General features: G+C 48.7%; 1 protein-coding gene across 3 annotated transcripts in view; it reads right to left on the reverse strand.

Annotated features, from left to right (window-relative positions):
• Window positions 1-1,485: 1,485 nt before the first annotated feature.
• The window catches only part of LOC136747890 (D-glucuronyl C5-epimerase B), a 45,428-nt gene continuing 30,756 nt past the window's right edge, over window positions 1,486-16,157 (reverse strand). For all 3 annotated transcript variants that reach the window (XM_066701202.1, XM_066701201.1, XM_066701203.1), the window contains 3 exons: window positions 11,550-12,160; window positions 7,129-7,368; window positions 1,486-5,492 (listed from right to left, as the gene is read on the reverse strand). In XM_066701202.1, the coding sequence (XP_066557299.1) occupies window positions 4,468-5,492; window positions 7,129-7,368; window positions 11,550-12,147 (1,863 nt within the window). In that variant the 5' untranslated portion in view covers window positions 12,148-12,160 and the 3' untranslated portion in view covers window positions 1,486-4,467. The remainder of the gene's footprint in view (window positions 5,493-7,128; window positions 7,369-11,549; window positions 12,161-16,157) is intronic.

Consider the following 16,157-nt stretch of genomic DNA (forward strand, 5'->3'; position numbering starts at 1 on the left):
AAGCCACAACAATGGATTTGAAAGGAAACAATCAAAACGTGCTTTCTGGTGATGTCTGGGTTCCAGACTTCAGGCAGTCATTGCCTGCAAGGGATTTACAACCAAGTATTGAAACAATGTAATTGATGATTATGTTAGTTTGTCCAAATACTTTTGAGCCCCTACAATTGGGGGGACCACATATAAACATTCCTACACCGTTCACCCAATTTGGATGTAACTACCCTCAAATTAAAGATGACAGTCTACACTTAAAGCACATCTCGATTGTTTCCATTCAAATCCATTGTGTTGGCATACAGAGCCACAATGATATCAATTGTGTCACTGTCCAAATATTTAAGGAGGCAGCAGCCACAATAATGTACACATGAGCCATTTGAGGTTTTAATTTGTGTTCAGGCACTCCCCCCGCCCCACCACCACCACCCTTAGCTCCCTGCAGGGGGTCAAGTGCCCCACCCTGTCCTCTTGCCTCCAGGGAGCCCTGTGCCACGTGTGGGGTTTGTTTGGCAGCGGTCACCAAGACTGCACACCAAGACAGAGTCCTCGAGCGCCCTCTAGTGACGTCGTGACCAATAGCAGCTTTTTTGCTGCTCAATTGCAGATCAGTTGGGATTTCTTTTACAGGGTCAAACTGCACTTCCCGAGACTTGAGTGAAAGGGATGCTCAAAGGGTGCCCGAGCCGGACCTGAACCACCCAGCTGTGCAGCCGAACAAAAACTGATCCTGGGGATCCTTCCAGAGGCTCTCAGATCGATGAAGCATCTAAGCAAGAGCACAACTGGGGGGGGCACTGCCTACCTTCATTTACTGCCTACTACTGTGTAGTGCTGTGTTTACCAGTGGAGTCTGGCAGTATTGATTACCTGCTACTTGTTTGCGTTTCATTCTTCCCTTCTTTCTTTTCTTTTCTTGTTCAGCAACCTTTTGCACAGAAAGGGCACGACTTGCTGGCCCACTGTGCTTGTGTAGGGTAATGCGATCTGACAGACCTATGGATGCCTCCTGTAGGCCTGAGTGCTGCCTGAGGCCCAGATCTGCACAGCCCCGAGTTCCTCTAAGGATATCGGCAGGGAACGACTGAGGCAGCAGCAACAGCATTTACATTTACATACATAATAATACATAAATAAATAAATAAGAGCGAGAAAGCGCGCAATGGCTGCTGCCTACATGTCAAATTAAGGAAGGAAAAACTCAGCAGCAGGACGAAGAGGTAATGCAGTTAGTGAGCCGAGGATGAGCAACGCTGTGTTGGGAGGCTATAAAGGTCAGCATCCAGCCCACAGATCCCACACTCACACAGCCAGTTCATCACACTCCCAAACTGACCCAGATCCAGGGAGGGGGAAAAACAACAACTCACTTGTCATGATGAGTCAGGAATTGGGACACAGGCTATGGGGGGTGATGTGGACACAGTGGGGACAAACAGACAGGCTGCAAAACGCAAGAGGGAATAAGAGGCAGGGACAACAAACTAAGAAAAATGCCTTTTATTTTACAACTTTAAAAAGCAAATTTTGAAGCACAAAGATCGATTCTTTTATATATAAACACTCTGCATAAAAAAATGGTAGCGTGTGCACATTGTGCTTGAATTGCAAAGTCTGTAAAACTTCCCAGGACATCCCCTAGCAACAGGTTACAGTAAACAGTTTATTGCATATGTCACATGTGACTATCTCCACATGTCAAATGTACAGGATACTGAAGGAGAAACAGAAGAAAAAAGAAGGATTGTACATTTATCAATTACACTGTGAAACACGAGTAGCAGCTTTCAGGGAATGGTCTTGCACATTGTCCAGAAAAACTAAAACTAAAAGAAAAAAGAAAACTAATCAGGAAGTGTCCCATTGTGCTTTTTTTGCCGTCGGCCTGTTCTCAGCCGCAGACAGCATGATCTCCGCCAACGCTTTTCATCTTTAAAACAATGCAAAACATTAAGTAAACACAGTCCCCGAAAATAACACGTCGCTGTCAAGCCTGCTCCCTTTGACAGCGCCAGCAAAACACTCAATTCATTGTACAGTTGCACACATCCCCGGTGAGAAGATTGCCGCAAATTACATAACATTTCTCCTTCACTAAATCCCCATTAAAGCCATCTACACTAGGACAGAAAGGCAGTTTTTATTGTTGTTGAAGTGATCATTTGTTTTTCGGTTTGTTTTTTAAACTGGAGGGTTGGAGGGGCACACTTTTAATATTTTTCGATTTATGTAAAATGTCCATCACAACAGGACTGAACTGACATCCTCACCGCACACACAGAGACGTCTTGATGTCTCCATCTCTGATGGAAAGAAACCCCGGTTTCAGAGACTGTGGTACAAACAACAGGAAAACTTTACATGCCGTCATAAAGAACCGATTCTAAACCACAGTATCCTACTGCTGCCTAAGTCGAATACAGTAATACATACAACCTGTAGTGTAGTGCGCAAAGCTGTGTTCACAGCACAACAAGCAGAGAATCGACACCACATTCCTACAGTCGTCTCCCACCAGCCACACCCGGCACCAGCAGGGCCAACGCCCGGGCCGCCTCCCTCACAACCCTGCTGAACGATTCTCACAATAGGGGCTTTTCTTCCGCATTTAAATACATCTATAGAAGACAAGTGTCATGTCACAATGTCAACGTAATGCCTGTGCTTGTCAGCTTTCAGGGCTGTCGGGCGTGTGAACTCCGGGACGACTTCACATGGACTCTGTAGACTTGCCCGTGTGTGGAGGCCAGTGCCTGGCTCTGTGCATACATAAGGTATAAATAAATATTTCACTTTGGGAATGCAAATTGTTGTTCTTTTATCCTCCTGTAATGTGTGCCTCCTTTTGCCGGGCAGTAAATCAGGGTGTTCCCCAGCCCTGACTAGGTTCTCTCCCTCCCTCCCCTCCTCCTCCCACCCCCCTCAGCAGTACTGGCACAGAGACTTGCGCATCACTCCACACACAGGACTCCTCCTCTAACACACCCGTTAGTGTGCAGCACCGAAGCCCGACACACCCCTCAGACCAGCCAGCCTAATGACAGCAAACAGATTCCCTAACACCTCATCCTCGACTGCAAGACATTCAAACGACCGAAACACGGGAATTGCCATGAGCACAGGAAGTGGATTTGGAAACCTACACTAACGCTGTCATTTCTTGAAAGAATATTTTATTTATAATGTTTTCCCTTTTCTGTTTTTAATAATTCTAAAGCATAACTGGATGATAAAAAAAAAAACAAAAAAACACAGTTTTAAAGACCCGTTTTGATTTATATATAGTCATAGGAAAGTGGCACCCCAGCCAGGGGAGAGCAAGGAGCTGTGCACAGGTATCTATGGGTGGAGGTGGGTCACACACATGTGCTCTGCAAGGGGGGGGGGGGGATTAATGTCAAATCTGTGACTTCACAGCAACACATCTGTGGAGTGAAAAATGTAAAATACAAAGTAACAGAGTAAAAATGTTCATGCTTGGCTTTAACCCTGCCACACACAACCCATCCTGACTGACCCTGCAGATCACAGCTGCTACAGAGAGGGAGAGGGAGAGAGAAAAGATGGAAACTCAGTGGTGCCGATTCATACTGGACCGTGGCGGGCCAGAGTTCAGCCCAGATTGTCAAATAATTCAGAGTTCTCTGTGCAGGACAGCCAGTTAGGGAAAAGCTCAAAGGAAGGGTTGTGTTCACTGTGCAGTTACAGAAGCAGGGCGAAAGGAAGCAGAGGTCACCGAGGCTGGACACTGACCCCTACTTACTCCCAAAGCAAATACATACCGAGTGTGGCCAGAAAATGACCCGACAAAGCCCAACACCGGACTGTCATGAGATTAATGTCGCCGCTTCATACAAGACATCCGCGCCCACAGAATTTACTTGTCAACTCCTAATTTCTTTGGGTGGAGTTAATGGGAAAAAAATTAAATAATAATCCATCTGCAATCATCCTGCACATCATCTTCCCCCATGGTTTGTTTCTGAAAAGTGAGTGATGTCTACAGTGTATCCTCCCCCCAGCCCCACCTTCGCAGCACTTAAAACAAGACAAAAGACACAGAGATGTGGAGCACTGAAGGAAACGCCGTCAGGCCAGACGAGACCCGTCTCTACCCACTTCGGTGCAAAACACAGCTGTGTGTCCAATCCCTGGAAACAGTCAAAGAGGAGTATTCTTTTTTTTTTTTTTTAAATATTTTCTACAAAGTTAATGATTTCAATATTTGGAGTCAAATAAGACCAACCATAAAAACCCCTTTTCCACACACTCCCACACCTCACACATACAAACAACCACCACCAGCTCACCCAAGCACCCTCACCTGTATACTACCTACCAGCGCACACACACACGCACACACACATCCTTAGTTTCCACTGGACAGACCAGGACCGATCCGGGCACACTGTCCAGCGTGAGAGGGCCTGCAGCAGGCTGGCTCCGGGCCCTGTTTGGTGGACAGCTCTAGTTGTGCTTGGCCCTGCCACCCTTCAGGTAGCTCTTCCAGCGCTTGACAAAGTCCCTGAAGATGGGTGCACTGTCGATGGAGGCCAGCAGCTGCAGCTGGTTGATGTGGGTGGTGTGGTAGTCCCAGCGCGCTAGGTTGGGCGCTGTGCCCAGCATGAAGTGGCGCAGGTCGTAGATGGTGCCGGAGCCAGTGTCGTACAGTGGCAGCAGCGCCTTGAGCGACTCCATGCCCCGGCTGAACAGCAGCCCTGCCTCCCGGCCCAGCTTATCGCCCGCCGTCTCGGCCAGGTCGTACAGGCCGATCAAGGAGTAGATGAAGCCGTTGAGCACGAAGGAGCTGGGTGAGGTGGGGTACTCCTCGTACCAGTCGTACTTGTTCATGAACACCGCCTTGACGCCGTGCTGCTCAGAGGGCAGCTTATAAGGGGTGGTGGCGCGCAGGGCAGCGCTGAGGTAGGACGGGTCCTTGGTCAGCAGGTAGGCGCGCACCAGCGTGGACATGGCTTGCCCCTGCGCCATAGCGGAGTACCAGCCCGGCTCCAGCGCACGGAAGCCCTCGCCCAGCTTGCGCGTCACCATGATGGGCCAGCCGCCCCTCTCGTCCTGGTTGCGCAGCAGCCACTCGCTGGCAGCGAAGAAGGCGGCCATGTGGGCGGTGGTGGACACGGTCACGTTGTCCAGGAAGCCGCGGCCGTGCATCACCAGCTTGACCACACGGCGTGGCAGGATCTTGGTGGGCTTGACCGCCTTGGTGTTGGACAGGCCCACGCCTTTGCGCAGGTCAGTCAGGAGGTCGCGGGTCAGCGTGCTCCAGCTCGTCCTGGCGCCCACGCCATAGGTGATGTCATGGTCGTGGAAGGCGATGAGCTGGGTGCTGGTGACGTAGTGGATGACGAAGGGGGGGCTCTTCTCCGTCGTCTCCAGCACCACGGACACGCTGCCATTCGACACGAACTTCACATCGAACGAGAGGATGAAGTCCTTGATGTTGCCCAGGGGCAGGGCCACCCCCTCCGATGTTTCTGGAAAACAAATCCAAAAGGGCTATAGGTTACAGGGGTCCGCAAGCAGCTATTTTTACAGATCTTCACAGTAAACAAATCCCACTTAATTTGAACATTGTGCACTTCATGAGTGTCGACTCGTGATTCACCTGAGCCCCAGGCACAGGCACAGCCCCTAGTGCTGCAAGATTAGCAAGGAAAAAAGGGAATGGTGCCCTGTCACCCTGTGCTGGCGCTGCCCCCCCTCCCCTCACAGCACCCCACAAATCAGCTTGCATGAAAAAGAAGGGGAGGGGTGGGAAAAACAAGACAGAGAAAAGGAGAATCCTTGGGGAAGGGGGGGGCACACATCCCTGGTCGGGTCAGCTAATTACAGAGAAATGCTCATCTGTGGGAAACAGGAGAGAAAAGCAAAAACGACAACAACAAAACCCTCTTGGCTGAGGCCCTCGTGAGAAGTGCTAACGGAGAGCCAAACCCTGGTATCTGGGCATGGCTCCTGCCAGCGGAGAGAGCAAGGCGCACAGTGGACCACGAACTGTGCTACGACTTAATCCCAAAGAGCCGCCCCCTCCCTGACACTGACACACGGGCTCTGGCACTATTGCACACTTTGGGTTAATAAAGCACTATCTGACAGCCTGCTCTCAAAAGCCCCCCACCTCCTTCCACACCCCCCATGCATTCCAACACACTTAGAACATCCTGTGCTGGAAATGCAACATAAAAGGGGAGAAGGGAGAAAGCAGAGGGGAAACAAATAAATAAAATAAATAAATCCACAACGCTCTGGGTCAATGTGACTTCAGAGAGAGGCAGCTAGCGTGGGGGAGCCAGCGGAGTCCAGCCTGGCAACACCGTGCGAGTGCTGTTTAATGCATTTATAAATCCATTACTTAAGGCAATCTTGGGAGTAAGTGGATTTGTACTGTGGCCCTCTTCCATCAATAAAGGATGAGTAGGGAATACATAAGAGATCCTATGCCTTCCCTCTCTCTCCCCCTTTCTCTCTCTCCGTCTCCCTCTGCTACTTATCAGCGGTGCGGAGGCAAGGGCATGCTTCACAGCGCTCTCTGCAGGGATCGCAAGCTTAGGTGGTGACAGCAATTACTCCGCCAGCTTCTTAAGATACAGGCCTTGTTAATTCTAATGGGTATTGATTAGCAGGGGTGAAATGCATTATAGAGTTATTAACAACAAATACCTCCGGGTGCCACGGAAAACAGCCCCTCTGTAAAAGCAGCCTTATGGGTTTTGATCTTGTTTGCACTAAATATTTCGGTTTGTTTGTTTTCCACACCTGTGAAATAAATACCAGTCTGCTGACTGGCTGGTTTGTTTGTTTTGTTTTGTTTTAATGGCCTGTGAAGTCAGAGAGGTAGGGAGTACCATGGACGCTGCACACCAATCACAGCACGACTGCTCACAAGGCAGGCAGGAAACATTCCCAAGGGGGCTTAGGGTCGCCTGCCTGGATGAGTGGTGCTTGACATTTAGTCTTCTGGATAGACAGAGAGGGGGAGACAGAGAGATGCACCCAGAAAAAGAGACGCACGGAAGAATGCAGGCAAACCATACCAGACCGTCAGCCCTGGTTAACTGGCTAAGACAGACAGAATGGAAGGGATGGACAAACAGAAAAAGAGCTGGTTACCTGGTGCACTGAACTGCCGAACGTTGGTGGCACGGCTCTTGTCATAGACGGTGGTGAGAGAGCAGCCGCGCGGCACCGTCCAGCCCCCTGGACGGCCGTCGCGCTCCTCTGCCGTGTCGTACACCTCCACGTGGGGGGGGCGCTCTGTCAGGTTCTTGCTGTAGTGACTCAGGCCAAACTGGGCGATCTGGATGGGGTAGAAATATCCCTGAGGCCCCCACTGTGTGGACAAGGGGACGCCTGGGGCAGGAGGAGAGAGAGAAACATGAGGACAGAGCACAACCCTGGGGACACATTCACCCCACAGACACCACAGAATTAATATCAATAATTCAGCATCCAAAGCACAGTGCAGGCCTGGTGAGGACTTCTTGCGCGGATGCTTCATTAATGGCACCCATAACCTCCCAGTGTGAACACAAAGTCACCCCATGCCTGCCCGTGGTGGAGAGGGACAGGGGGAGAGGGGGGTAGGCAGACAACCCTATCAAAGAGCTGAATTAAGCCTTCCGTCTCCAACTCCATTAACGCTAAAGATCACGGATCCGTCTGCGAAGAGAGTCATCGATCATGTTGCAGACAGAGTGTATTAACAGCCTGGGCCACTAGAGTGGCAAGGGCTCCTTTTTAGCTCCTCTCAACGGTAAGGGAACTGAAGCTGGAGGAGTCCAAGTGCTTGTCTTTTGAGGGTTGGTGGGAGTATGGTAACGCTGTCCGGCAGTAACCCGGACCAAAGGTTAAAGCAACAGAGCCGTGGCACATATTGTTTGGAGCTCCCTTTGGTGCCAGGTCCTGGCTGCATTACATCAGCAGGGCTCTCCCAGGCTATATATAGATGTCATGAGCAGAATTTGCAGCAGCAGACATGCACAGTACAGACAGGGGGCTCTGCTTCTGCAATGGAGGGAATTGGGAATTGGAAGGAGACGGACAGATGACCTGTGCAGCACTCTCAGCCAGTTCGCTATAATGGCTGCTTTCATGGGCTGGCTGACTTATCATAGCCGCCATTCCCTGAACTCAAACAGCAGGAAAAGTACTTTAGAAAATCACAGCGCAGGTATTTATATACGCAACACAATTAAAATGAATAAAGGATATAAAAATCTGGGGAGGCGGAACTGGAGTCATGAGGGGAATTGACAAGCCTTATAAAATGGTGTCTGGAGTGCTGAAGGACGCAGTCTGTAAAATGTGCACTAATCTTCTCGCACAGTAAACAAGGTTTCAAAGGGGGACAGTGGGAGGAACAAGAGCGGAGCTCAGTGTTTTACACTCCGTGACATTGATCTGCCAGATGGTTCAAGGAGAGAGAAGAGGGGAGAGAGAGAGAAAGGGAAGGAGAGGGAGAGAAAGATCAAAAGAAAGAGAGGAAGAGATTCAGAGCAGTCTCCGCCAGCCAGCTGAGCTGTCGCTGGTCATCGATGCATGGGCGTCTCCCAGCCTGTGGTCTCTGCGCAGCTGCAGTCAGCGCAGGACACCGGGTCCAAGACACATTCTCCAACACCTTCAGACACACTTGGTTTGGTTCTGTCATCTTTGCTTATTAAGAAGGACACCCTGCCGCTGCGAGACAGCAGAATGTCACAGCTACATTGTGCCTACATATTTAGCATTCATGTCGCATCAGAATGCAAAACAAACTGTCCAAAAAATTAATATTATTATTATTAATACAAATTGAAAATGTGTGCTTTTGTTTTCTGCCTTTTATTTTTTCTTGCGGGGAAAAAAAAATTTTTTTTTATATATATATATATATATATATATATATATATATATATATATATATATATATATATATATATATATATATATATATATATATATATATATATATATATATATATATATATATATATATATGAATCTGAAATGGCCTGCAGGCTGGAATGACAAAGCTTTGCAATTGGAATTATCCCCTTGTTGAAAATAATTAGCTTTTAGATTGAAAGCTGGAAACTAAAAGCTGAGTATCTAAATGCCTGCAGTCAAAGTCACAACAAAAGACATTTACCTCCAGAATCATAAAAGCGTCCGATTTCATCAGCCACATGTCCCGCCACCCTCAGAGAAGTAGATCCATCAAGTTAATCAAGCATTATTGTAAATTACACTAACTGCTCTAAAATAAAGCACTCCAGATTCCTCCCATTTAGTCATGTCAGGAACGTCATCACGGTTATTATATCATTAATTTTTCCTCTTAAATTAATGAGAAATACCCTTTTCCCTGCATCGCAATTAGCCACAGGCAAACCTTAATAGGATTAGGCAAAGGTAAAATGGCTTTAATTAAGGCTTCGGTACGTTATTTGTCCTAAGGGGTTCCAAAAGATCCCCACTTAATCACACTGTGTTACAGCACGCTATCTAACAGGGAAATATTGTAAAAGCAAGGTTAGGAGGCAGCAGAGCAAGAGGTCCCGTCACAGCAGATCATGTGACCGGGACACAGACTCCAGGAGGGCTGCCTGGGGACGTACGACTGCCTCTCTGCCGGGGCAGGACAGAGGGGGTGACAGTGTTGAATTGGAGTTGAACCCTGCGCCCAGTATGTGGAGTCTGTGGCAGAGCGGTGGCCTCAGGGAGGGAGAAGGATGGCACTGCAAACTGTGCTCAGCTGTGGCTGCCGAAGGTGAGGATCTATAGGTGACACAAGCAGGGAGACGGATCTGCTCAGATGCCACAGGGCAGCAGGGGAAGATTCAGGCTGTGAGATGGTGAGGGGACACGTGAGGGGAGGAAACACGGAGGGGTCAGTCAGTGGGCGAGTCTACACTCACTGGGAGAGCAACAGCTTGATTACAATGTAACAGACAGACAGCGAGCAAGACAAGGACACCGGATGAAGGGCAATAGAGTTGGTTGATTAGACAGGGGGATGGCGAGACAAACCGAGTGAGACAGGACAGTAAGTGCCCTTATACAGCAGGTCAGTAACACCCAGAGACAGCCAATGAAGACAGGGGGACAACATGGGAAACAGGGACAGAGACACAGGCAGTGCCCTTGTACAGGAGGATAACACCCCGCGATGGTGGTGCAGTCCCCAGGCAGCAGCAAAATATCGCTAGCCTCCCTTCAGTCTGCGGGAAGGAAGACGCATGTGGGTGCGAGGACAAAGCGCTGTTCCATTAAGTTTGGGGTCACCACAGCCGAGTCCTGCGCTCGTGAGAATCAATCCCATTTTCATTTGCTTAATGCGAGTCAATTGATAGTGCATTATTCACCGGGGGCTCAGGGAGGATTACTCAGGCTTCACTTCCTGGAATATTCTCCTTCAGACTGTCAGGCCAAATTACTATTAATGGGAGCTACCACATCGAGTGAAAGACGAGCGCTTATTTCACACACGGGCTTGGGGGCCTGAGCTGAAGCAGAGGCTGTCTGCAAGTAATAACCCACTGGCAAGCGCTCGGCCGTCAATAAATACAGGGCCAACGTGAACTCGGCGGTGCTATAATTACACTTAATGACAAAGACACAGACGTGTTCACAAATACCCACAAGACCTGCTGAACAAGCCACCACCGCATCATTCACACTATTGTGATGCGTTTAGGGTAATCTTGCTAACAATGATAATCGTACCCGTGACTAAGAAGCACAAGATGGTTCTGATGAGAGTGGCTGCAAGGGAGGAGAAATTAAACAAAGCTGAAATGATGGTGATTTCAGCTCGGGCACACCAGGGCAAGACCTACAATAGGGTTTAACAGCAAAACAACGATCTTGTAAAATTGTGTTATATTTAATTACTAGCTCAGAGACGCCCTGCTTCTGTCCGGCACAGATCTGCAGATCTTTGCCACAGGCAGCAGCCAGGCAGAATTATACATCAGGATTATATATATATATATATATATTTTTTTTTTGTATATATATATATTTTTTATACAAAGCAGGCAGCAGGGACCACAAGGGTTGCTATATAAAGAATGCTAAAACAACCAATCCACAGCCCTGGGAACAGTAATCACCGGGGACATAGAAAAGTAGAAATCTCCCTCAGTGCTGCATTGTCCCATGCAGAGCTGAGAGAGAGCTGGGGGCCAGTTCCTGACAATAAAAGTGTCAGTGAGTTTTGGAGCTTTCTGCATGTGCGACCACTGTTGTTCTCATTTATGGACTTATTTTATTTCTCAGCAGAGCTGATTCAGATTAAGGAGAAATAATCTGCCTTGAGAAAGGGTCCTTGGAGAATACACCACTGAGCAGAGTGACAGTGCCATACTGATCCCCCAAAAAGCAACTGACCGAGCAATAGCAAGTTAGACAGAGAAAGATGAAGAGATGCAAAGATAAACAGAGAAACACAACCAGGTTAACAAACAGAGAGAGAGAGAGACTGACACAGAGAGAAAGACAGACAGAAACGGTTGGAGAGACGGACAGAGGGCTTCAGAGGCGGCACACACCTTCCACGCCGCTGATGCATTTGACGCGGTCGCGCACCTCCACGTTGTAGCCCTCGAAGGACATGAACACACCATCAGGGTGGTAGGGCTCACGCTGGGCATACACCTTGGAGTAACTGTGCGAGAACTCGAACCGGTCGTAGCCATCGTACTGGGCAATCTTGCCGTACACCTCAAAGTACTTCTCCACCCAGGTGAAGGGCAGGTACACCTCGCTGCCCTCCCGACGCCCCTTGACAGTGCTGTCATCGTTGATCAGGCAGTCAATCTCCTCATACTTGATGCCCAGCACTTTGTTGACATTGCTGTTCAGTCCTCCCACCACAGGGGGTGCCTTCTGCTGCTCCTGTGGCGACGCCTCCTCAGACTGCTGCTGCTGCTTTGTTAGGAGAGGGTTGACGCCGGCGCTCTCGGAAGCTGCTGTGTGCTTCTCTAACCCAACTCCCCGGAAACTGATGTCCAGCAGGCTGGGGTCCCGGGGGAAGCGGAGGGCAGTGTCGCTGGAGCACTTGTTCCACAGTAGCACTGTGATGAGGGTGAAGAGCGCGCAGATCACGATCAGGGTCTTGTAGTTCACTCGAGCCGCCAGGCACCGCATGGTCACAGACAACCTAAACAGCACAGCAGACAGGGCACAGGTCAGAGGTCAGGGGTCAACCGGCAGAAGCCCCCACACATGAAGGCTTTCCACATAAAGGGATTAGAAAAGACACAATGTGCTTTCTTTGGGTATTCAAGGGAGCAGTGGTAGGATTTAATAACTGAAAACAAATACATCAAAGCAAAATATTAACAGCAAGAGATGGATCTAGAATATTTGTTTCTGCTTCAAACTTTTTTTTTTTTTTTTTTTTTATAAAAGAGTTTATTGCAATACTCATATATCGCACAAACACCTCAGCATTAGATTAACCTAAAGATGCTACTACAGTCGGTCCCGGTCCCGTGGGAAAGGCAGTGGTTGCCAGAACAGTGCCTGTACGCACAGGCTCCAGGGCCGACTCGCTCCGTACCAGTGCACCAGCACCCATGATTAATGAAAACCTGCAAATAAGCCCATGTGTGAAACTAATGCATATCAACCACAATATGAAAAGTGATAAAGCTGGCGGGATGAGTCACGCTATCCAGCTATCTGTCGTCCGAGCTCATCAGACCCAAGCAGGCGGCCCATGTGACAAGCGATATTACCTGGAGCTCTGGGCTGCTGATATGAACATGCTATTATGACTCTCATTTAGTTAGTTCAAAATGCTGTCAATCTCCAGAGCAGCAGTGCCTCACGCAGAGGTGATATTTAAATTGACAGGAGAGCAGGAGGCATCTGCAGGTGTCAGAGGCTCCCGCTGCTGCTCAGCTGGACAACCTCAGTGTGGGGAGACGGCCCGGCGGCCTGCAAAACGCATCAAAGCCTACAGCCAGTTAACAGTGCCAACCAGCACACAACCCACAGCATGGCCGCAGGAGAGGTGGCGTACTGCGCAGTGTGGACAACCTTGTAGACGTGCATATGGCCGTGCAGCTGTGGAATTTCAGGGCATCCTGCAAGTCTCTGATCAGAGTGTGATGCTGCCGTGCTGTCTTGGCCCAGAGGCCATGGGACAGTGGAGAGCTGCGCCCAGTAAGAGGGGAGTGACGAGTGTCTGTAAACCTCACACGAATGCAGGCAAGCAAACCACATCCTCAGTGCAACACACTCAGATGAAAGGAAAAAAATATATACAATTTATAATAACAAGAACCTTGTGCTGCTCATAATGGCTTGGTCAGACCAAGGCACTTTCACTCAGTTTGTGATGTCGTCACACCGAGACACAGCCTGCAACCTGCAGCTATAGAATAAAATAATGACAGTTTGGCAAACCCCAAAATCAAGAAATATTTCTGCATAAATCGTATATTTGAAAACTGTCAGCATTGGGAAGAGATGAGAGAGAACCGAGCAGAGGGTCTCTATTGCTGCATGGGAGTGCAGCGCGCAGACCGGCTGACTGCAGTCAGTGAGATAAGCTGCCTGCCTCATTTGATCCGACTATAAATAATTGGATCCCTTCTCTTATCCCGGGTGGCTCCTGCAGCCAGCGAGGTCCTCCAGCACCCTCTCACTGGGGGGGCTAATTAACCAGCTCCTCAGACCAACAAGTCAGATTGTTTGTTATTAATCTTTCTTACTTTGATAAATGATAAATTAATAAAACCTCTGCAGTAAGCCAATCCACAGTAGTCCTATTTCTTGTATGCCTTCTGAACGTAAATGCAAGTTTGCCAGGTCCATATAAAATATATTAAATTGAATAATGTGCCTCGATAATTAAAAATAAACATATACAAAATATTATCTGAAACGCAGGCACTTCTTTCATGTGAAGTTCCGAGAGACCATTAAATAGATAAATAAATCACGGCATTCACTCCCTCTCTCCATCCCCCTCTCCATCTCGCTCTCATGCAGTTGTCTGTTTGGATATGCTTCCATGGTGATCTCTTGTGGTTATTTTCCCCAGGGCTTTAGCTCATTTCATTACAGGTACATTAACTCCGTAAGAAACCGCTGTGTTTTTCCTACCTTCAGACAGTCCAGCCTGGATGAGGACTTTAAATCTCTGCAGCATCACAACCTCAAAGGGGTGAATCGTTTGGAACATTATGGTCTTGAAATGCATTATTAACGATAATGATAAAAAATAATCCCTTAAAAATAAATTTGACCAAGACTCCTATCTGTCTGCGGTGTACTTATGCTCCACTTGTTTAATCCAGATATAAATAGCTCGGATTACTGCCCAAGACCGGCTTTCCTGTGCCTGTCAGCCTCCACACCTAAGAATCCAAAATAGAAGCAATTTAATATCAGACCACTTTAAAAGTTCCTGTAAATGACACCGGTGGCTCAGAGACACTGTGGCCGCTTTGGAAAGTGTGGCCCCGTCAGTTTGGACTCAGCTGGGCCCATCTTCACCAGAACTGTGACATATTTTGGAACACCCCAGTGGCCTGTAACAGCTGTGAAACCCCAGTGCTTCAGGTTTACTCACTCTAAGTATTTTACAACCTGCTTTCAGATTGGCCAGGAAAAGGTCCCTTCTCTGCTACTAGAAGCTGTGCAGTCAGACACTGTCCACCACAGCCTTCAGTTAGCTGTGATTTTGAGGTGAATGAAGAGGGAGAGCAGGCTGACCATCAAGGATGAAGAGGAGGCGAGTGAGCAGCCTGCTCATTAAGATCATGCCACTGAGACAAACCACACCTGACCAGAATGCTCAACTGATTCGATGGAGGGTAATGAGTCGGGAACACCAGTGGCCAGTCACATGAAACACTTCAGTGCAGTTTCATTTTGGCCCTCTTTCAACTGGTAATCTCAGGAGAGAGTGCTGAGGAAGCTGAAGGATGAGAGAGAGAGAGAGGGAGCACAAACAAGAGGGAGTGAGTGAGATAGCAAGAGAGTGAGACAAACACAAAGAGAGAGTATGTGTGTGTGAGAGAGAGAGAGAGAGATATTCAATTTTTTTCCCCATGTTGTGCTTTCAGCTGCTGCCAAACTCCTGTCATGTTTAAAATATGGTTTCTCAGAAGCTGCTGCTCCAGACTGAAAACAAGGCATGACAAACTCACAGCAGATCCAGAGCTGTTGTGATGGAGGATTAAGTATTTAAAAATTCTGTCTGTTGGATGCCTTCACAGTCCTTGGATTAACACCCAGAGGACCTGCTCACGATCAGTTATATAAAGCAGGCCTGGATTAGTAGACTTCAGGGTCTGTGTAAACGGGGATGTTCTGAAATATATTCTTGCTCTTCTAAACATCGATAATAAAAATCGACCTCTCTCCTGCACCCAGCCCTGCTAGAACATTCCCCTTCCTGTGTGTGTTGATATTCCTGCACTGATCCACCTTCTGCTGGCCTTTAAACACAGGGAGGCTGGGAGGCAGTCTGCTGGGCTGTGCACAACACAGCAGGCCTCTCTACACAATCTCGAGCTTAAGGGGAGTGGTCCAATTTAAAGTGGTCCAATTAAGCACATCAGCCCAATTAAGGACTGGAAACCAGGAGAAGAGGGTGGGGTTCAGAACACCTGGCTCACCTGTGCAGGACTGCACTGGCTGTCAGGGGGAGAGAAACCGGTCAGACCCTCATGAACACCCCAGCGCACCCAAGGCGGCGGCGGCTCCTGGCCCTGGCAACCGCAGTCTCCTGCTAGCTTCAGTGGATGCAGCAATACTGGGACCGCTGTCCTCTGAGATTACCCCACTGAGGGCAGGCTGGCCGGTCAGGGGGCACTGTGGAAGTGCTGCTTTCCCCTCTGACAGCTCTTGCTCCCACGCTGCACTTTCACTTCGAATTTCCTCTTTATGCACATTGAAATATCAACAACCTTTTAGCGAGTGGTGCTGGACAGGAGAGGCCCCAGGAAATGAGGAGGAGGATACCCAGCCAGTGCTGCTCAGAAGGCTGGCGGCAAGTGGTTGATTGAAAAACATTCGAGCATCAGGACCCGTACGAGTCCACTCCCTCCCCCGACACAGACAGATAACCACTCAAGGGGAATGTGCTTGGCATCGTAATACTGTTCAGAGTGGATGACCAATGACCCTCCCTTGACGAC

This window comes from Amia ocellicauda, chromosome 4 (assembly GCF_036373705.1).
Source record: "Amia ocellicauda isolate fAmiCal2 chromosome 4, fAmiCal2.hap1, whole genome shotgun sequence".
NCBI lineage: Eukaryota > Metazoa > Chordata > Actinopteri > Amiiformes > Amiidae > Amia > Amia ocellicauda.